Raw genomic sequence first — 23,104 nt, 5'->3', positions numbered from 1 at the left:
AATGATTTACACTTCCTATTAAAAAAAAATAATCCCCAAGTATAAAGTACAAGGTGAGAAAAAAAATCACCCCCTTACCCCAAGTGTTAACATGGGTCAGTCCTTTCAGACCTCCTTATACATGCACAAAAAACTCACATAACTGAAATTATATCAGACTCAAACAAATATTAAGTATCTAAACTGGTTTGCAAATTAATGATGTTGACTAAATCTCATGAAATGCTGAAATGGCAGTTCCATGTCACCTGCCTTCTGATGATGGTTATGAAAGACACACACTGAACAGCTGTGGTTATTACAAAATCCCTAATGTACACCACCCTCATCTACTATTTAGGAATCACATATTTTAATCTGGAAGCCCTCTCACCAAAACAGCAAAAAAACAAACCAGGAAAGAAGGAACAAATGAAATGATACAAGGAATGTCAGTCATGCTGATGCTACATTACTAAATACTGAGTTCTGAAGTTTCCTTTCTTTTCCTTTTGTTTTTGTTTTTATTTGTTTATTTTGGTTTTTTGTTTGTTTGTTTGTTTGTTTGTTTTTGGAGACATGGTTTCTCTTTGTATCCCTGGCTGCCCTGTTTCTCTGTAAACCAGGCTGGCTTCAAACTCAAAAGTCTGCCTCCCAAGTACAGGAAATCAAGTGAACCACCACTACTGCCCAGCTCTGAAGTTTCTAAAATCCTGCTACAGCTACAAGTCCTTCAACCACTACTAAGGCTCCCTCAGCCAGTCAGTCTCCATGGAACCCAGAAACTGTAATTATATTTAGATTGACTAAAGCTTTCTGGCTTTTTCCATGTTCAAGGAATTAGCTGTGAAGAAAGGTTGTGAGTGATTTTTAAATACAGTAAGGCTTTGAGTTCATCTTGGCTTGCCAGGCACATGAAGTGGATCACATTATTTAACTAACAAGGTGGTTTTCTCATCTGAATTAATAATAACAACACCTATATATGGAGGATCTTTTGAGAATGCATGAATGCAACAAACGTTTATGAAAGTGTATTAGGCATTTCAACAAATACCTGGAACACAAAACTGCTCTTAAGCTTCTTACAATCCAATCAATGGAATATACAGACCCAGACACATAAATGGACGGTTAGAACATAATGTGAGAACAGTTAAAAGTAAATGCCTCAAATGATCATTTATCATTGTCCTATATCAGGAACTAGAAAAGGCTTCCTTGAGACAGGAGTGACATTAAGGAATGTATGTTTTAAGGGCAGCAAACACAAACATTCTAAAGAAGAAAGACAACAGAAAATATGAAAACATGCTTGCTACAGTACAGAAACTATGGCAAGCTATAGACTACTATTATTATTTGTGGTGGGTTGAAAGGAAATGATCCCCACAGGGAATGGCACTATTAGGAGGTGTGATTTTACTGGAGTAGATGTGGTCTTGTTGGAGAAGTATGTTACTGTGGAGGAAGGCTTTAAGTTCTCATATATGCTTAAGCTGTAGCCAGTGAGACAGACCATTTATTGTCTGAATGTCAAGATGTAAATCTCTCAGCTCCTTTTCTAGCATCATTTCTGCCTGTACACCACCTTGTCTCACCATGAAAATAATGGACTGAACCTCTGAACTGTAATCGAGCCATCACAATTAAATATTTTCCTTTGTAAGAGTTTCTGTGGTCATGGTGTCTCTTTACATCAATAGAAACCCTAACATTTTGTTCTTACAATTAACCTAATTAAGTTAATGAATACTTTCTAGAAGGGTTGCTCTATCAATAGGCTCATTTTCAATTCTGTTAACTAGGTTTCAAAGTAGCAAAGACTCTAAAAGCTTGTCAACAGTCTAATAAAGTGTGAGTTTCAAGTGTGAGTTTTAGAAGAGATACACGTATGAAAATATGAAAGAAAAGAAGTTGACATAAGGCATTATTAATCACCATTGATTCCTAAGTGTACCTTTTAGTGCCTACTCTATGGTTTGGAGCAATATCAATTGTATCTGTGGCAGAATCATGTCTCACAGCCAGTCCCAAGTCTGCAATACAACAGGTTCCATTCTTCTTCACCAAGATATTCTTTGATTTCAAATCTCTGTGAGCAATGGCTGGCTTTCCTATTGGAAACCAAGAGTTAGACATGACTGCTTAACAAGTGGTACCAATCACAATTTACTTTTAGATCTCAAAGCTTTAGCCTATTCCAATGTGAAGACACTTCAGCTACATCACCTATACAACTAGGCTACTACTAACCTCAGTCAATCACTGTGCCAAAAGGGATGAAGTTCAGTTTAAACATTCAGACAATATAAATCTAAGAATTAAAAAACTAAGGTGAAAAAGTTGTTTGTTGATTTCTAAGTAAATTTCCAGATTTCTGAGATTTTCATTGGAAAAACATTCAAATTTTTAAAAGCTACACATTTCCAGTTAGGTTTCAAGTTTTGAATACATATTACATTCACAGTAACTTAAGCTTAAATAACAGGAACTATAGAAAGTGTTACCTTGGGTACCAACAATCTCCATGTGAAGATGGGCAAGACCACTTGCTGTGGACAGAGCAAGTTTGATCATTCCTTCCACTGTAACAGTGTATCTATTCAAGTAATCAAAAAGGGACCCATGCTCATGGTAATCCGACACCAGCCACAGCTGAGTCCATGTGCCATTGTCTGCAAATCAGAACACGCATTTCAGTTGGGCTGCAGAGCACTTACAGCTTACTCAGGCTGTTACCACTTTTCACTATCAATCTTGACCACACAACTGCAATATGAAGTCACCTTAAGTTTGCATAAATTTCTTCCACATTCTTAAAATCAACTGTATACACTTTTATGTGCATTTACTCCAGACCCTCAGACCTGTATTCTTGAGATACAGCAAGGATAAAAGGACTGCATATTTCAACACTGTTGGTTCTTCATTGTGCAAAGCAGCAGAGTTGGGGCTTCTCGAGCCTAGAAAGGTACCTGGGTCAGATTAGTTAGTGTTCAGTGGTTGTTTATGGAGGGGAAAGAAGGGCAGCAGGGAATGGAGATGAGAAACATCCAGAGAGCCCAGCACAGTCAACGTGGATGGAATAGCATGTGACAAAACTGAGATGAGCTTTGGTGAGAATTGACAAGCTTTAGCGACAGACTGTAGAGTTCTCAAAGATGTCAGACAAGTTGATTATAATTTCAATGTTGCTACCTCAGATAAAAGAAAATAGTAGTACCTCTGATGCTGAGACAGTAACTGAAGTGTCAGAGGAGAAGGCTAAAAAGACTAAGCTTCATTACACACAAGGTGAGTTGGAACTTAAACAACTTGGAATGTGGGTGCTAAGAGTTCCTTGGTAAGCTGACACATGCATCTGAAATGTGTTTTCTCGAAGGAGTGCCAGTTAAATGCTATTTAACTTAGAAGTAGATGGAAAAACAAGAGACAACACAATTCAGTAAAAGATAAACCCTTAAGTCATATACAGGCTAGTTTTATGTCAACCTGACATAAGCTAGAGTCATTTGGAAAGAAGGAATTTCAACTGAGAAAATGTCTCCACTAAGTTGGCCTGTAGATGACCCTGATGCAGTGCCACCTCTAGACTTTCCTGGGTGCTAAAAGAAAGCAGGCTGAGCCATCCATGAGAATCAAGCCAGAAAAAAAAAAAAAAAAAAAAAAAGCATTCCTTCATGGCCTCTGCTTCAGTTCCTGCCTCTAGTTTCTGCTCTGACTTTCTTTCATGTGGACACTGATTGTGATATGTAAGCTGAAATGAACTCATGAACTCATGTCCCCAATTTGGTTTTGGTCATGGTGTTTTACCACAGCAATAAAAAACCTAACAAAACAAGTCATACTGACCCAGGCAGGAATCTAAGATCTGTACGCTATTGATTACATGGCCTCAGACAAGTTTCTCAATGGTTTTATGCTTCTTTTATATGACAAAAACAACTTTAAAGACTCTTAAGAAATCAAAGAAAATACAGAACTAGATTTCTTTTTGAAGTAGATACTAAAATGTTTGGCACATGAGAACTTAAAATATGCTGATGCCTACTAGCTATAAACAAAAGAAAACATAAAATAAGATCTATAGAGGGGTGGGGGAAGATGAGATCAAGAAAGAAGACAGAACTACAGAATATGGAGGAGAATCCCTTATTTATTTTATGTTTGGGTGTTTTGCTGCATGAAAGGCTGTTTTACCACTTGTGTGCCTGGAGGTCATGGAGGCCAGAAAAGGGCATTGGATCCCCTGGAACTGGAGTTACAGGCAGTTGTGAGCCACCATGAAGGTACTAGGAGTTGAACCTGGGCTCTGAGTTCTTTTTAGCCACATGCAAAGTATTTCTTGGTATTTCCAAAAGAACTTAAGAGATTACTGGTTAGTTTTTTTCCTTTCTTTTTTCCTTTTTAAACTGTTCTTCCTGCATTTCCTCAAGTCTTTTTCTTGGTATGGGTATATCACTAGCTCATGTGCTTGTCTGTTAACTGTAACTGTGCTCTGGAAGTTCAAAAACCACAACAGATGGAGAGCATGTCAGGAATGGGAGACTTCTTGAGATATCCAACCAAGGATGGGGCTGCAAAGATGACTCAGCAGTTACGAACACATACTGCTCTTGAGATCATAGTTCAGTTCCCAGCACCCTATTGAGCTCACAACTGCCTGTAACTCCAACACCAGGAGAACCTATGCATCTGGCCTCCTTGACCACCTGTACTCAAGCATACCCACACACACACACACATATACACTCACAAATAAGTCTTTATTTTATTTTATTTAAGGCTTGCCTAGGCAAAATTAACCAAATCAAGAGAATTAAAAAGAGAACTGGGGTAGGGAGTCTAGGTTCTGCCCATAACACCTAATAAAGCAAGCCAGTAGGCTCAGTTAGTTCCCATTGTGACCACCAGATGACAGCATCCACTTGACTGCTGCTTAAACAAATGACTCTTCAGGACACAACAGGTTCAGCAATTTGCACTTATGTGTTGCAACCTGGAACATGTCTGATGTAAACCTAAAGGGGTTTAAGCTTCCAGAGTAAACAAGAGTCACCACCACAGTAGAATCTGATATCACAAATTTAGTAAGTTCTTTAAGGGAACAATCATTGTAGAATCAGAGCCTTCTTATGGAGCAGTCAGAGCAGTCAGAAAAATGAGATTTTAGAAAACAAACAAATACTAAAAAAATAAGAGTAGGCTGGTATTGACACTAATCTTATCACTGTGGGTGGAGTAAGATCATGAGTTCAAAGCTTGCTGCAGCAACAAAAAAAAAAAAAAAAAAAAAAAAAAAAAAAAACACACACACACACACACACCAAAAACTATAAAAATACAGTAAGAAAAATGTCTGGGTAGTTGTGTGAGGGAACGAAACAGTCATAACAGAAAAAAAAATGAGAGCCAAGGGCAGTCAGACTGTGATTACTACTTTAGTTTACTTGTTTTTCAATTAAATACTGAGTTGTTGGAAGCCACAGTAATCACAGCTTATTATCCATTACTACTCCTACCACACTCGAACACCATAAGCCTCCTGGTGTGACAGCTAGTGTGTATTTTAGGAAACCAATGGAAATCAGTCATACTGGGTCTCTGTAGTGTGTAATCTTAACTGTTAACTTGATTGTAATTTAGGGTGCTTCAGAGATGAACCCTAAGTGTGTCTGTGAGGGTGTTATCAGAGAGGTTTGAATGAGGTGAGGAGACCCACCCTCAATATGGACAGCACTAATCCATGGCTGCATTAATAGGAGAAAGGGGGCAGGCCACCACCCTCTACTTCCTGACTGCAGATGCAATGGAACCATCTCCCTCATGCTGTTGCCACCATGCCTTCCCTTCCTTCACAAACCAAAAAAAATCCTTCCTAAAGTTGTTTTTGTCAGGTATTTTTCCCAAATAATAACATAAGTTAACCAATACAGCCTCCAAATTTAATGCATAGTAAAATTAACTAAAAAATTACAAACGCACACACACAAACACAAATTGTAAAACCCTCCTCATAACACCACCTGACATTAGAAAAAACGAAGGTCTCACCAAGATATAAGTGATAATCATTGTTGTGGGTTTTGGTGCTGTTTGTTAATAGGAAAGCAGGAAATACATTAGATTTGGGGATAGGATGGCAAAAGTTGGGTCACAATATAAGTCCCCAACAGATGTTGGAGGAGGAATTGTGGTAAAGCCATGAAGTAGAAGCAGAGTCTAAGGTCACTGCTGGCAGTCATTCCTCATTCCAACTCTTGAGTGTGTGCCCTGCTCCCATCTCACATTGTGCTACATTGTCTGTAGTGTCCATGAGGCTCCAGTAGCAAGGCAAGGCTTCCTTATAGGACTGAGGAATTATTTAACCCGTCAGAATATACTGACAAATTATTTTTACTCTCCTCAAAAATAAGGCCATTGTGGATGGAGATACAGCACATTTGTAAAACACTTGTATAGTATGTACAAGGAAGGCCCTGGTCTTGAAGGGTGCTGGTCTGTACTGATATGACCTTCTAATCCAGCACTGTGTGTATGTGTGTGGGGGGGAGGGGGATGGGGATAGGGGGAGCTAGTCTACATTGAGATGGCCTACTAACCCAGTACTGTGTATGTGTATAGGGGGTGATGGTGCTAGTCTACATTGAGATGACCTACTAACCCAGCACTCTGTGAGTGTCTGGTGTGGTGTGTGCTGGTCTATACAAAGATGTCCTACTAATCCCAGTATGGGCAGGCAGGGGTGGGAGATGGAGACAGAGGGAAGAATTGATCTGTATTGAGATGTCCTACCAATCATAGCACCAGATGTGTGTGAGGGGACTGGTCTATACTATATTGGTCTGACTTCAAATCCTGAACAACCAGTTTATAGTTTTTCCTTCTATCTTATGATTACACTCAACTAATGGCCAGATTTAAAATAACAAAAGCATACAGCATTTGTTATAGGTATTTTTCTATTTTATAAATCAATAAAAGATTTAGAAATATACTGTCATAGGCCTCAGTGGATAAATATATTTGCTGACAGTCTAATCCTGATGACTTAAGTCCAATCCCTAGAGCCACATGGTAGAAGGAACTCTCTAACAAGTTGTCCACTGACTTCCACATATGCACAGTGACACACAAAATAAATATTTAAAATATACTGTCATAAAAAAATCTCAAGAATGTCTTATTTCTAAGATTGTTTTTGACCTAATCAATCTTACCTTTATAAAAAAAAAAAAAATGCCTGTTTCTCACCAAATCCAATTGGTAGTGTTTAGTAGTTATCTCTGTAAAAACAAAGCTCTTCTAGACTTTGTTATACTCTACTAAAAGTAAAAAAAAAGGAGGGGCTGGGAAGATGGCTCAACTAGTGACATGCCTGTCATGCATGACTGAGAAACTAAGTTCAGATTTCCAGCATCTATGTAAAATCCAGATGTGGTGGCACACATCTGTAATCCCAGTGCTGAGCAGGTGGATGGATCTCAGACTTCTAGCAAATCAGTCTAGACAAACAGGTTCAGTGAGACTCTATCTCAAAAATTAGGTGGAGAGTGATTATAGAAATATCCAACGTCATACACACACACACACACACACACACAAACAAGAAAGAAAACATCAGTGACCTTTGTTGTCTGCTGCTATAAATCCGAGGATGTTTTCATGGCGTAACATCACTGTCTGATAAATCTCTGCCTCTCGGAACCATGAACGTTCTTCCCTAGATGAGAATATCTTCACAGCAACTTCTTCTCCCCGCCACTTGCCTCGCCAAACTTCTCCAAACCGACCTTTGCCAATGCTTTCTTGTAACACAATGGTCCTGGCAATTGTTCTCTGAACAAGCAGGGGTAAACCTAAATATAAAAATAAGTACAATATAAATCATCAACAGTCCACATCTCACACATAACAGCAGGGAATGCAGACCCAGAGTTGTATTTTTTAATTAGCTGACCTTGTAGAAGAGAACTGACTTCCCAGAGTCAACTTCTGACCTCCACATGCACACAATCCCACACATGTATGAATACACACACACAGACACAGAGTTAAAAAAAAAAAATAATAACAGTTAAGTAAAAATTAAAAGAACTTTCTTTACAAAAGCATCTTGAAGAGTTCATTTCAGGGAGCTGGAGAAAATGGCTTAATGATTAAGAACACTTGCTATTCTCTCAGAGGATTCAAGTTCAGTTCTCAACAGCCATATGTCAAGGAAGGTGTTTTCAACATTCATCACCACCTCTAACTTCAGCTCCAGGGACTCTGATGGCCTTTAGCCTCTAAGAGCACTTTACATACACATGGCATTCATGTACACATACACAAATGTGCGCACACAAATAATAAAATATGAGCTACTCTGAGAAAAAGATTAGGGCCACAAGAGTTCATTCCAAGAGATGAATCTGGAAGGCAAGAAATAAGCCAAAAGCAAGCCAAGCCATGCCTATACACTTAGCACTTGGTAGGCTAAGACAGGAAGACTGCGGACCTGAGCAACAGAGACAACCTATCTAAAAGAAGAAGGGAGGAAGAAAGGGATTAAAACAAGCATAAATAGGAAGTCTGACAGATTTAAGACACAGACACAGTAATGATTAATTTAGGCTAACTGGACAAGGGGAATTTGTGTCTTCCCTTTCTAGATACACAATAAAAAATAAATTTATATTGGATTTAACCCCTACGGATACTTGAGCTTTTTTTTTTTTTTTTTTTTTTTAAATGTAATAATTTCCTTACAGAAATAAACAAGCCAGGCTGGCAAGATAGCTCAGTGGGTAAAGCCTAAGGACATGAGTTCTAGCCTGGTTTTCACATGGTGGAAAGAGAAAATTAACTTCTGACCTCTACATGTACATCGTGTTGTGTACACACAAAGAAACACACATACAATAAATAAATGTAATATTTAAGAAAAAAAGTAAGCCTAATACAGATCTCTACATTCTGTTTTAACCTTCCACACCTTTGAAACTGCTGGAGAGGAGACTTCAACATGAAGCTTCACATGCAGTCAATGGAAATAAGGACTTAACAATCATGTGTTAAAGGGATTGTTCCAGCCTGCACAAGCCCTAAGGACTCAGGTCTAAGAGAGTAAAATATACTTTACAATCTAATTGCAGCATAAATATAAGCACATATATGTCCTGTGACTAAAATTAATGCAGGAAGAAGTAGGTTATTTTCAAATTTAGAGGCATTGAAACTTAGGTCCTCAGTCTTGCAATTCTCAAAATTAAAAGTACCTTGTCAAGATAGAACTAAGACCTTCCCTCCAATATACTCACAGTACTAATTAATACAGATGAGCATCTAAATCAAGGTACGTTTAGTTTTACCTTTTCCTCCATGAGTGAAAGACTTTTCTGGGAATTATGAATATAGGTAGAACACAATCATAGGTATGAGTTCTACACACAAAGTGGCATTAAAGCTTTAATATGGACACAGGGAAAAAGACTGCCTTTCTTGAGTTCAGAAAGGATTCTGAACACTGTAAACTATGATGGACAAAGAAATCCTAAAGTAAGCTTTTATTTTTTTCCTTGTACAGTGCAGTACATTGAAGCCCTGTGTGAGTGTTCTTTATAGCATGTTTTCAACTAAGGCCAATACCTGACATCTGGACACAATTCGATTTACAACATCCTTACACACACACTCTCTCTATCTCTCTCTCTCGTCTCATTTGAACTTCACAGCAATCCAATAATGACCTGCACTCCTCATTGCTTTTTCTTTAAAGATGGAATAACTCAAGCATGAGAAACATCAGCAGCACAGATATAGAACTAGCAAATGATGGAAATTAAGTTTTTGCATGGAGAGGTCTGAAAGGAGGGAGAAGCTCTCAGACAACAGAACTACTCCTGGTGACCCTAGATGTACATGGGAAGTAGAAAGAGTAATCCCACCCTCCAATTCATACAGCTACATTTCAGAGGCAAATAAACAGACCTCTGTTAGAAATCAACTATCATCTACACGACAATGTACTGAATCCTTTCAGTGGACTTTTTGTCTACTTCTCTTTCCCAAAGTGTGTCATATCTCCAATACTCCAGCTGCTCTAACCTAGTCCAATCTCTCATTGTCTCACTCTCATATGGGAGTCCTTATGGCTGCCTTGGGAGGCCTGGCTTTGTGTGCAAGCTTTCATGTGTTCTAGCAGTCAGAAAAAGAACACACACTACTGAGTATTCACTGCCACATTTTAACCAAAGGATTCAGGTAGAATCAGCTTCCACAAATACTTAAATGAGTGAGCAGGTATGCATACGTACCAGTATTAATTTCCTTAAAATAAAGGCAACTATGTTCCAGGCATTAATGTGGTTTTTGTGCTTCAGAGCTATAACATTGCTCAGTTACAACTCTTGCTTTGAAGTTCTTTTACTATCATTTATTCTAAAATCAGTCATATTTTTATTTCCAAATCTTCAATATGGCCATAAATTTAGCACTTATTTGAAACTGATCAATAGTTTTCAAAGGACAGTACGCCACATTCAAAACCTCAGTAAACCACTTTTAAGTATTTTTACCAAAAGCATCTGCTCAATATTTCTATAAGGAAATGGAAGCCCCAAGAGGACGTATGGACAGACCAAAGTCATAGAGCTTGCGTCAGAATCTAGACCTGTTGATTGCTAGCTACACATACATCAAATTCCAAAATTGTAAAGCAGACACACTTCTCTTAGTCTTCTTCCAAACCACAGAGAAGGAAAAAAAAAAAAAATCCCTATTGTTTAAAAGCAAAATACTATTATGCAAAAATCTATCTTAGGATGATTCTGGCAACTAACTAGTCTATTTCTGTGTCCACAAAAATCAACAAACAAAACTAAGAAAAGCAAACATCATAGCATGTTCACCAATAGAATTACTATTTTTGTTTAAGCTTAATTTTAACTATAAAAAGTTAATGAAAATTCAATAGTTTAATTTTTTATTTGACATATTGATCCCCGTTCCCTCTCCCTCCCACGCCACCTCCCCTACTCCCCTTTCATCCCATTCCTGCCCCCCCCACACATGAGGGTGATGCCTTCTAGGAGGGATCAACAAAATCTTGTCAAGTAGGGACAAGGCCCTCCCTCCTGCCTCTAGGCTAAGAGAGTATCCCTCCATGGGGAATGAGCTCCCAAAGTCCTTTTGTGCACCAGGAATACATCCTGGTTCCACTGTCAGAGGTCCCTTAGGTTGCCCAGGTCTTCTGAGACCCAGTTTACGGGGTCTGAGTCAGTCCAATGCTGGTTTCCCAGCTATCAGTCTGGAGGCCCATTAGCTCCTCCTTGTTCAGGTCAGCTGTCTCTGTGTTTCTGTAGCCTGGTCTTGTCCTCCCTCTCTGCATCTGCATTCCCGTTCAGCTCAGTGTTAGCTGTGGGTGTCTGTTTCTGTTTCTATCAGCTACTATATGAGGGCTCTATGATGGTAGATAAGTTAGTCATCAATCTCAATATCAGGGAAGGGCATTTATGGTAGTCTTTCTACTGTTGCTCAGATTGTTAATTGGGGTCATTCTTGTAGGTCTCTGGACATTTCTCTATAGTCAGTTTTCTCTTCAAACCTAGAATGGCTCCCTCTATTATGGCATCTCTCTCTCTCTCTCTCTCTCTCTCTCTCTCTCTCTCTCTCTCTCTCATCTATTCCCCCCTTAACTCAATCTTCCTAGTCTCACCTGCTCTCCTCTCCTCCTCTTCTCTTTCTCCTAATTCCCTCTCCACTACTGCCCCCTTCCACTCCCAATATGATCAGGAGATCTTGTTCTTTTCCCCCTCTGTGAGGGACCTTGCATAAATCTCTTAGTTTCCTCCTTGTATCATAATTTCTCTGGCAATGTGACTTATAGGCTGGTGGTCCTTTGCTCTATGTCTAAAATCCATATATGAGTGAGTACATACCATGTTCCTCTTTTTGTGACTGGGTTACCTCACTCAGGATGGCTTCTTCAAGTTTCATCCATTTGCCTTCAAATTTCAAGATTCCACTGTTCTTTTCTGCAGAGTAGTATTGCATTGTGTAAATAGGTCACATCTTCTTTATCCATTCTTCAGTTGAGGGGCATCTAGGTTGCTTCCAGGTTCTTGCTATTACAAATAACGCTGCTACGAACATAGTTGAACAGATGTCTTTGTTGCATGGATGTGGATCATTTGGGAATATGCCTAAGAGTAGGATTCCCGGGTCCTGTAGTAGACTGATTCCCATTTTCCTGAGGAAATCCAAAATGGCTGTACAAGTTTGCACTCCCACCAGCAGTGGAGGAGTGTTCCCCTTTCTCCACATCCTCTCCAGCATAAGTTGTCATTGGTGTTTCTAATTATAGCAATTCTGGCAGGAGTAAGATGGCATTTCAGAGTTGTTTTGATTTGTATTTCCCTGATGGCTAAGGATGTTGAGGACTTACTTAAATGTCTTTCAGCCATTTTGGATTCCTCTATTGAGAATTCTCTATTCAGTTCTGTACCCCACTTTTTAATAGGGTTGGTGACTAGTTTCTTGAGTTCTTTGTATATTTTGGAGATCAGCCCTCCATCAGATATGGGATTGGTAAAGATCGTTTCCCAGTCTGTGGGCTGCCCTTTGGTCTTGTCGACTGTGTCCTTTACCTTACAGAAGCTTCTCAGTTTGAGGAGGTCCCAGTTATTTGTCAAACTCAGTGTTTTTGTTACTAGTGTTATGTTCAGGAAGCGGTCTCCTGTACCAATCTGTACAAGGGTACCTCCCATTTCTTTTCTTAGAGGTTCAATATGGCTGGATTTATGTTGAGGTCTTTGATCAATTTGGACTTGAGTTTTGTGCATGGCGACAGATATGGGTCAATCTGCAGTCTTACACACCATCATCCAGTTGTGCCAGCACTATTTGTTGAAGGTGCTTTCTTCCTTCCATTGTATACTTTTAGTTTTGTCAAAAATCAGGTGTTCATAGGTGTGTGCGTTAATAACAGAATTTTCAATTCAATTTCATTGGTCTACTTGTCTATTTTTGTGCCAATACCAAGCTGTTTTCAGGACTATAGCTCTGTAGTAGAGCTTGAAGTCAGGAATGGTGATGCCTCCTGAAGTTCCTTTATTGTACAGGGTTGTTTTGGCTATCCTGGGTTTTTTGTTCTTCCATATAAAGTTGATTATTATCCTTTCAAGGTCAGTGAAGAATTGTGCTGGGATTTTGATGAGGACGGCATTTAATCTGTAGATTGCTTTTGGCATAATTGCCATTTTTACTATGTTTATCCTACCTATCCAAGAGCATGGGAGATCTTTCTATTTTCTGGTATCTTCTTTAATTTTTCTGCTTCTATTGTATGAAACACTTTGAGGAGTATTGGTATTATTAGCTCTTCTTTGAATTTCTGGTAGAATTCTACACTGAAGCCATCTGCCCTGGGCTTTTTTTTTTTTTTTTTTTTTTTTTTTTTGGTTGGGAGGCTTTTGATGACTGCTTCTATTTCATTAGGGGTTATAGGTCTATTAAGTTGCTTATTTGTTCTTGATTTAATTTTGGTGATAGCTACCCAGAAATTTGTACATTTCCTTTGAATTTTCAAATTTCGTGGAGTACAGGCTTTCAAAGTATGACCTGAAAATTGTTTGGATTTCCTCACTGTTGTTATGTTAACCTTTTCATTTCTGATTTTGTTGATTAGCATGTTCTCTCTCTGCTTTTTGGTTAGTATGAAAAAATATTTTCTATTGTTTATTTTCTCAAAAAACCAACTCTTTGTTGCATTGATTTTTTGTATTGTTTTCCTGGTTTTTATTTTATTGATTTCAGCCCTCAAATTGATTCTTTCCTGGCATATACTCCTCCAGAGTGAGTTTCCTTCTTTTTGTTATAAGGTTTTCAGTTGTGCTGTTAATTTTCTAATGTGACTATCTTCCATTTTCTTCATATGGGCACTTAGTGCAATGAACTTTCCTTGTAGCACTGCTTTCAAAGTGTCCCATAAGTTCAGGTATGTTGTGTCTTCATTCTCGTTGAAGTCTAGGAAATTAATTTCTTTCTTTATTTCTTCCTTGATCCAGGAATGGTGCAATTGGGTATTGTTCAGTTTCCATGAGTTTGTAAGGTTTCTGCATTTTGTGTTATGGAATTCAAATTTTAAAGCATGGTGGTCTGATAAGATATAGGGGACTATGAGTTTTGTTTTTTGTTTTGTTGTTTTTTGTTTGTTTGTTTGTTTATCTGTTGAGGTTTGTCATGTTGCCTAGTATGTGGTTCATTTTAGAGAAGGTTCCAGTGGAGCTGAGAAGAACGTATAGTCTTTTGTGTTCGGATGAATGTTGCATAGATGTCTGTTAAACCCAACATAACTTCTGTTAGTTCTTTTATTTCTTTGTTAAGTTTCTGTCTGGTGGTCCTGTCTAGTAGTGAGAGTGAGGTGTTGGTCCCAATATGAGTGTGTGAAGTTTTATGTGAGCTTTGAGTTTTACCAGTGTTTCTTTTACCAATGTGGGCGCCTTTGTATTAGGGGCATAGATGTTCAGAATTGAGACTCTGTGCTGATGGATTTCTCCTGTGATGAATAAAAAACGACCATCTTCATCTCATTTGATTGATTTTGGTTTGAAGTCTAACTTGTTAAGATATTAGGATAGCTACACGTGCTTGCTTCTTGGGTCCATTTGATTGGAAGATCTTTTCCCAACCCTTTACCCTGAGGTAATGTCTGTCTTTGAAGCTTAGATGTGTTTCTTGTAAGCAGCAGAAGGATGGATTCTGTCTTCTTATCCATTCTGTTAGCCTGCGTCTTTTTATAGGCAAGTTAAGACCATTAATGTTGAGGGAAAGTAAGTACCACTAACTGTTAATTCTTGTTTGTTTTAGTGGTGGTAGTATTGTTGGTGGTGGTAGTATTGGGAGTATATTTGCCCTGCTATTTCTTTTGGGTTCTGGTGAAGTGGGATTATCTATTGCCCATGTCTTTGTGAGCGTAGTTAACTTCCTTGGGTTGGAGTTTTCCTTCCAGAACCTTCTGTAGAGATGGATTTGTGGATATGTATTGTGAAAATCTGGTTTTGTCATTGACTATCTTGTTTTCTCTGTCTATAGTGATTGAGAGTTTTGCTGGATATAGTAGCCTGAGCTGGCATCCATGGACTCTTAGTACTTATAGAACCTTCTGGCCTTCAGAGTTTCCATGGAGAAGTCAGGTGTAATTTTGATGGGTCTACCTTTATATGTTATCTGGCCTTTTTCCTTCACTGCTCTTAATATTCTTTCTTTATTCTATATGTTAGGCGTTTTATTATGTGGTGAAGGGTCTGTTTTCTTTGGTCGAGTCTATTTGGTGTTCGGTATGCTTCTTGTACTTTCATAAGCATTCTTCAGATTGGGAAAAGTTTTCTTCACCTTCGAGCTGGGCTTCTTCACCTTCTTCTATGCCTATTATTCTTAGGTTTGGCCTCTTCACAGTGTACCACATTTCCTGGATGTTTTGTGTTAAGGATTTGTTGGATTTAAGATTTTCTTTGGTCGATAAATCTATTTCCTCTAGTTTATCTTCAGCACCTGAGATACTTTCTTTGATCTCTTGTATTCTGTTGGTTATGCTCGCATCTGTAGTTCCTGATAATTTGCCCAGTTTTTCTATTTCCAGCATTCCCTCAGTTTGTGTTTTCTTTATTGTCTATATTTCAGTTTTCAAGTTTTTAATTGCTTGAATTGTTTCTTTCATCTGTATTGTTTTTTTCTTGGCATTCCTTACTTTCTTTAAAAGATCTGTTCATTTCTTGCATTTTTTGCATGCTCTTTTCCTCTATTTCTTCCAATTTTTTGCTTGTTTTTTTCTTCCATTTCTTTAATGGATTTTCTCATATCGTCTTTGAGGGGCTGTATCTTTTTTATGAAGTTATTTTTTTAAGTCATTCTCTTTTGCTTCGTCTGCTGTGGTGTGTTCTGGTCTAGTTGGTGTACAGTCCCTAGATTCTGGCGGTGCCATGCTTGTCTTTCTATTGTTGGGTGTTTTCTTGTATTGCCATCTTCCCATCGCTTCTTCCAGTCGGTGCAGGTGGAAGTCTCTCTCTCTCCCCTACTCTCCTGGTGGGCATAGGTGAGTCAAGAGTTTGATGTCTGTAACTCTGAATGGTCCAAGCTCTCCAGGTCTCTCCTCCGGCAGAGGGCCTGGGATGGGGTCCAAAGATCAGGTGGGTGTGGCCTCAGGGTGGTCCCTCCTGGATAGACAGGTCCAGTGTGCTCAGAGCAGACCCAGAAAATTCCACAGAGGTGGAGGGGTTGTTAGACCGGCACTCTGGCCCAATTAGCTCAATCAGTAGGACACAGGGTGGAGGGGGAGGGCAGGCTCTGGATGGGGTGGTATATGGAGCAGAGAGTACTGGGACTGTACTATCCAGAGCCAGGTTATAGAGGGTATCAAGATTCGTGGCTAACCCAGGGAGTTCCCAGGGAAGGGTGTGGGGGGTGATTCGACCAGAACTGGTCCCAGACTCACCTCCAGCAGAAGCCCAGCGATGGGGTTCACAGATCAGGCAGGAGGGGCCTCAGGGTGGCCCCGCGTGGATAGGCGGGTCCAGTGTAGCAATAGTTTAATTGTAATAATAGACAATAAACTGGAATGACCCACTGACTCAATTGATGAAAATAACCTGAGTTTGTTCCTCAGGATCCATGTGGTAGAAGATGTCTAACCTCTACAAGCTGTCCTCAACCTCCACATATGCACTATGGATGGCAGGCAGACAGGCGCAGGCGCACACGCACACACACACACACACACACGCACGCACACACACACACACACACACTTTTATGGTGTCATAGCTGGGTGGTGGTGTCAGATTGTTTTTAATCCCAGCACTTGAGACATAGGGGCAGGCAAATTTGAGTTCAAAGGCAGCCTGGTTTGCACAGAGAGTTCCAAGACCAACCAAAGCTATACAGAAAAACTCTGTCTCAACCACCCCCCACCACAAAAACCCCCAAAATGGTGTCCTCCTTTCTACTTCCCAAGCTTACAAAAAAAAAAAAAAAAAGCCAAGCATCATTCCATAGGAGAGAATGGTTTGAAGTCTATAAGACTGTGGAAGTGACTTATAAAGCAATTTATCTACACTAAAACTACGCAGTCAGATAGACACCAAGCTCAACAACCTTCATTAGACTGCAATTTGGAATAGCTTTCACACTATCCCAAATTTTTAACAAATTAAGTCAAATATCTCAACTAGCTAATTACATAAATTAGCAAAAAGTGATTTATTAAGATTTCTTAAGGTAAACAATGACATTACCTGATCCAGATCCTGATGTTGTCATATCATAAATTAAATCTTTTAAGGTGGTGCCCTCTGAAATAAAAGGGCGATCTAGTGATGGATCCTCTTCATTTGGCACACGATGGTGAATGACAGTGCGGTTATGGCAGATATAGACCATCAGCATAAGTGCAATGCAGACGAAGCAGACTGGACCAGCAATGACAGCTGCCAGCTCCACAGGACCGAGGCCAGGGGACTGCTTTTCTGAAAAAGGTCCTCAAATGAAATAAACATGAACAAGAAGAAGAAGAAGAAAAAGAAAAAAAAACTGTAGGTGGCACCCACATTTTCCAAACCCTCCATATTTCCTCACATGTTCACTGCTATCACTTAGTCACAGAAGACTCAAGCCAGAACAAGCTCCCCATTCTGTCTTCTTTCCATTTTGTCTTCTCTCCCTGGCCTCCCTTTTTGGACCTCCAGCTCTGTCAGTACCCTCTGATTCTTCCTGCACAACCCCAACCCATCTTGTAATTCATCACTGAGTTGATCAGCTAACCAGCATTCTAGACCTCCCTCCCCATTTGTTACCTCAGACAAACTAGTAAGGGAACCAATAATTTAAAACAACTTCCAACAAATCATTTTTCATAAATCACTTTGGTCTTATTTTCTTATGACAAGTCTACAGCAGGTTTATAGTAGATGAAAAATATATACATATAGTTAATAAAGATTTTACAATTTCCTCATGATCCTGCAAAGGTGCATGTGTGTGTGTGTGTGTGTGTGTGTGTGTGTGTGTGTGTGTGTGTGTATCCACCAACTGTTAAAAGCCAAAACACTTCCTTGTTTATTTTTTAAATTCTAGTTATTTATTTATTTTTTGTTTTAAATCCCCCACCCCTTTTTTTGTGAGACAGGTTTTACCATGTAGTTCGTCCAGGCTGGTCTCAAACTTGGGATTCTCCAACACTGGGATTAGAAACCTTTGTTTATTTTAAGTAATTTGTGCATATACATTCTTTCTAAACTATTTTTGCCAACTGTATTTTTAAATACAAATTATTTTCTTATACTCTTAATAAATTAATATTTGCTCATTTAAAAACACATTAATATACACATATCTACATGTAAACAATTTAAAAAACGGAGGCTATGAATTTATAAGAGAAATCAAGGAAAACATGAAATGGTTTAGAGAAAAGGGAATATTATAATCTCAAATATAGTATTTTAAAATCTACTAATTGTAATTATTTTGGCATTTACCAAGCTTTACTTTATGCACTGCTCCCCACCATATTTTTTTTCCTTTTTGACATCTTCATTTAATTCCTGGTATAGAATTCTATTTCTAGCAATTTCTTTCAGGAAGAGTACTTAAGTTCTTATATACTGCATATTTAATTAGTTATAGGAAGACACCTGCTACATATGAATAAGAAAAGTCTTAGATTACTTTAAGAATTTTGTTGACAACCAATATGTAATATTTTACTGCCCCCTGATACTTGAATAAAATGGAAAATCTGAACATTTTCCTCCTTTCTAGGTAACTAGTGTTAAAATGCACTGATGCTTTTTCCCCATACTTAAAAATTACACTGGGCCAGCAAGGTGGCTTGTGAGGAAAATGTCTGTTACTGAGTCTGATAACCTCAGTTCAAACCCCAGGAACCACAAAGAAGAGAACCAACTCCTACAAGGTGTCCTTTGACATGTGCGTGCATACACAGGCACACACACAACACACACACCCCACACAACTCTGACCTCATTCAACTTCTGGATGCCCATTCTCTAAACAAGCACTGGATTACAAGGGACTCTCAAACAAAAACTGACAACAATAGCAACAGAGGACTTCCCTTTTTTTTTTTTTATAACAAAGTAGAGGTATTCCTGTAGCTGTAGGGTTTATTATGTCTAAAATTCAAGATGCAAATTCAATGTTTGATCACACACACACACACACACACACACACACACACACGTACTTGAGCAGGAGAGGGAGGATGAGAAGGAAAGTGGGGGAGAGGGAGGGAGGGGGAGAGGGAGAGGGAGAGGGAGAGGGAAAGGGAGAGGGGAGAGAGAGCAAGAGAGCATTAGAGAGAGTTAGAGAGTTAGAGAGAGAGAGAGAGAGAGAGAGAGAGAGAGCACACGAACTCACACAGGTGTTACTATGTAGCCCTGGATGCTCTCGAGTTCTGGGATTAAAGGTGTGTGCCACCATGCTTTACTTTCCTTTCCTACCCTCCTTTCTTTCTTTTGATATTCATTCTTCCATTAATTCTGCTAGCATTAATATAGGTTTTCTCCTATGTTATATTCCTTTGACTATTAAAATAAGAATCTAAGACTTGAAGAAGAGTGGCAAATTTCTATTTAATTCAGAATCTTAAACTTAAAATTACTTGTTCTACCAGAACCATTTACTATTAATTCATGTGTATGGGTGTTTTGCCTATATGTATGTATGTTTGTATACCACATGCATGTGCTTGAGGAGGTCAGAAGTGGGCATCAGATCCCCTGAACTGGAGGTTAGACAGTTATGAGACACCATATGGGTGCTGGGAATTGAATATGGAACCTCTGGAAGAGTAACAAGTACTCTTAACTGCTAAGCCATCTTTCTAGCCCTCTCAGGACCTTTAAAAAAAGTATTAAATACATGGTATCATTAGACATCATACAGATCATAAACAAGGTAAACACACACACACACACACACACACACACACACAGGAAACATTTAGACTATTTAGTGCACTTGATTTCTGCCCATTAAAAGGCTACTGACAGGATGCCTTAAGACATGGGCACACCATACAAAAAAAATGAGAAATTCACTCTGCGGACAAGATAAGGGAAACCCTAAGGACATGCTGTCCTATGAGATTCTAGAATTCACTTTGTAGGCATAGCAGATCTCACTGGAAGTCTCCTAGCACTACTTTCTCTAACAATACACATCCAGCAGTCAAGATCCTGGCTACTCATAATTCTACAACTGTGGACAGGTCACTTTCTGCCTCTACCTTTAACAAAATGAGCTTGATGACTTCTTAAACATTTGCAGTTTGTAAGCAGTCTAAAAGCTTTTCTTTTACCATCTTGGAGGAAGGAAGGAAGGGGTGCTAATACAACTTACCTGTAGTTGGGAGTTCTATTTTATTGCAGTGGTCCTGATTGCAGCAATATGTTGTCGTAACAGCCCCCGTTTTTAAAGATGGTGCACAAACAAATGGCCTATCTCGAGGAATTAGGTCGATTTCAGCTATACACATACTGTTGTGTATAACTTTATCTGTGGTCTCTGTGACTGAGACAAAACAGAGACCATCTGTCTCACAGGTAAAATTATCTTTCGTACAGAGGTGGCAAAAACACTGTAATGCTGGAGAAAGAGAACAAAATTTTATTAGGAAAAAGTATCCCAAGGTTCACTCTAAAAGTTCATCATTTACACTATTAATATATTTTTGATATATTAGAACACAATTTATGTACTGCTCAAATATCAACTTTTATTACTCTTAGAATGTCCAAGAATCACGTCTATAGAAACCAAGATAATTCAGTAAAATTTCAACCTAGGCTCTCCCCACCCCCAAATCTCCTTCCTAGAAAAGAATTACACAAAATTTCATCTAGGTAAGGCAAGCATTTGCCCTCCCACTTCAAACAAAGTAGTTAAACTTGTTCATAGCCCTAAATTAGATACACACATATACATACCTCCCACCCCCACAAGTGACTGAAGAGTAATGGTCAAAGTACTGCCACAAACTCAATACAGCCTAGGAATGCCATTTCAGTAGATTCGTAGCAATGAAGTAACAGAAACAGATTCATGCTGAGCCACAAGTTTTCTACTCATTCTTGTATAAATCCTAAGACACATCTTCCTACTATTACTGGGCAGACTATTCCAGCAACAGTTTATATATTCCAGCCACATGGGCAAAACTAGTTAGCTACATGCCCACTATACCTATTATATTTTTGTGGCTCAACTCTAGGAATGACCCATCTTTGTGGAAGATGCTATCACCAACATCTTCCCATGTACACACCCATATCATCTAATGAAGTTAAGCGCTTCCCCAAAGTACACACAGCATACCAGAATGCTATTATTATTTCCCCTTCTAAGAATATGTAAGTACTTTGAGGCTGGAGACCCATACCCATTCTGAAAATCCACCATAGAGCCCTATGCCTGACAACAGCACTCTTGCTGAATGAACAACACAATAGGTGATCCAAGAACTCACTGACAAGGGAAAAGTCCAGTTAGGAGGAATGGCCAACAATGATGAGAAAGGGAGTAGATAGGCAGACAGCAGACCAGAAGAAAGCTATCTTCCTAATTGGCTAGTGTGCCATGCAGGGAAGTTTACTTGGCAGGCCTGAGTTCAACAACCCAGCATATTCCCAAAAATAACTTGTCTTCAGAACTGTCCTTGAATGGATGTGAATGCTGAGCCTCTGGGATATGCTGTCTGATAAGAATGTTTCTGTATGTGTGAGGTTTTGGGTCACACAGTACCCATTTGACCAGATAGTTTGCACAAACAATGCAATTCACAGAAAAGACCTATTTTTATTTGTTGGGATAGAGGCAGAAAGTCCTTAGCTCAGCTGTTATACAGACCATACAGACTGTGATAGTTGAGAACTACCTAGGAGATTTGTAAAGCATACCCCTTGAGGGCATTTCCAGGGAGGATTTGGAATAGAGGTGGGGAAGCCTGCCCTGAATATGGGTGTTTTACTGCCCTAGATAGAGTAAAATGAGAAAACAGAGAAGGGGGAAGGGAAAGAGAAGAAGAGGGAGGCGGAGGGAGGGGAGTGGAGAAAGAGGGGGAGAGGGAAAAGGGGGATAGGGAGACCCATTTAAGATGTCCTGCCATATCCTCCCCAACTTGATGGCTAAAATATCTAAAACTCTAGGCAAATGAAGACTTTCATTAAGGACTGAGGATAGTAATCATCAATTTGCTTCTCTCAGCTACTTTGTCACAGCAATGTAATGTCTATCTAATATAATGGCTGGAGACTGATCTTCAGTAAAAGCCCTAGACCCCAACCAAGGCTCAATTGAGCTTCCCTAGTTGACAGTACTTTCTACACTCTGTCACATACCATTACTAAGAGAATGAAGTGTCCTGCTCTACTAGGAAAAGATGTGTTGTTTGGGGACCTTGAACTAATATGATAGATAAATTCTTAACTCAGGAGCATCAGGTTTTTCTTGAGCAGCTGTTTTAAAGGTTGCTGCTGCAATCAGCATGCTTGCCTATTAATAGACTAAAAAAAGTTTTGTTTTGATCATTATAAAAAAAAATATTTTCAGAGCCAATGAGACAGCTCAGTGGGTAAAGGATCTTGCCACACAACCTGCTGACTTGAACTCAATCCCCAAAACCCATATAAAAGATGAAAAGAAAGCAACAATTCCAAAAAGTTGTCTTCTGACCTCTACACCATGTTCACTTCCTCATACACATTAAAACAAATTTTTGAAAGAATATTTTCCTTCTTCTTAGAGTTCAGCCATGTAACTTAACTCTACCCAAATATGAAGGGAATTCAAGAAAAGTAATACAGTTAAAAAGAGATAATCATTATGTTGACTTTGGCAAAGAGTTTTAAGTTCTCTGCCTCTTATCCTTCAAGATCCTATTCAAAGATCCTTTCCACATGTGGTCTCAAGTTCACCCCTTCAGATAACTGGGGTTTGTTTGATTTGTTCTCGCACACCTTGAAGATGAACATCATCTGTCTATAACTTTTTGATAGTGTCTTTCATTACTCTACGAAGGGCTGTATTTAGCTGTTTTGTTTTGTTTTATTCTGGACCCCTAGGT

At 39.0% G+C, this 23,104-nt stretch overlaps 1 protein-coding gene across 2 annotated transcripts in view; it reads right to left on the bottom strand.

Moving 5' to 3' along the window:
* Positions 1 to 23,104, bottom strand: part of Tgfbr1 (transforming growth factor beta receptor 1) — a 61,084-nt gene that overhangs the window by 9,470 nt on the left and 28,510 nt on the right. The window contains exons 2-6 of one of the 2 annotated variants that reach the window (XM_051187768.1): positions 20,383 to 20,628; positions 17,256 to 17,498; positions 7,611 to 7,841; positions 2,490 to 2,657; positions 1,940 to 2,096 (exon numbers count right to left, since the gene is read on the bottom strand). In XM_051187768.1, coding sequence (XP_051043725.1) covers positions 1,940 to 2,096; positions 2,490 to 2,657; positions 7,611 to 7,841; positions 17,256 to 17,498; positions 20,383 to 20,628 — 1,045 coding nt within the window. The remainder of the gene's footprint in view (positions 1 to 1,939; positions 2,097 to 2,489; positions 2,658 to 7,610; positions 7,842 to 17,255; positions 17,499 to 20,382; positions 20,629 to 23,104) is intronic. The other variant, XM_051187769.1, reaches the window with a different exon arrangement.

Source organism: Phodopus roborovskii, unplaced genomic scaffold, assembly GCF_943737965.1.
Source record: "Phodopus roborovskii unplaced genomic scaffold, PHOROB, whole genome shotgun sequence".
Classification (NCBI taxonomy): Eukaryota; Metazoa; Chordata; class Mammalia; order Rodentia; family Cricetidae; genus Phodopus; species Phodopus roborovskii.
This window is presented reverse-complemented; position numbering and strand designations above follow the sequence as displayed.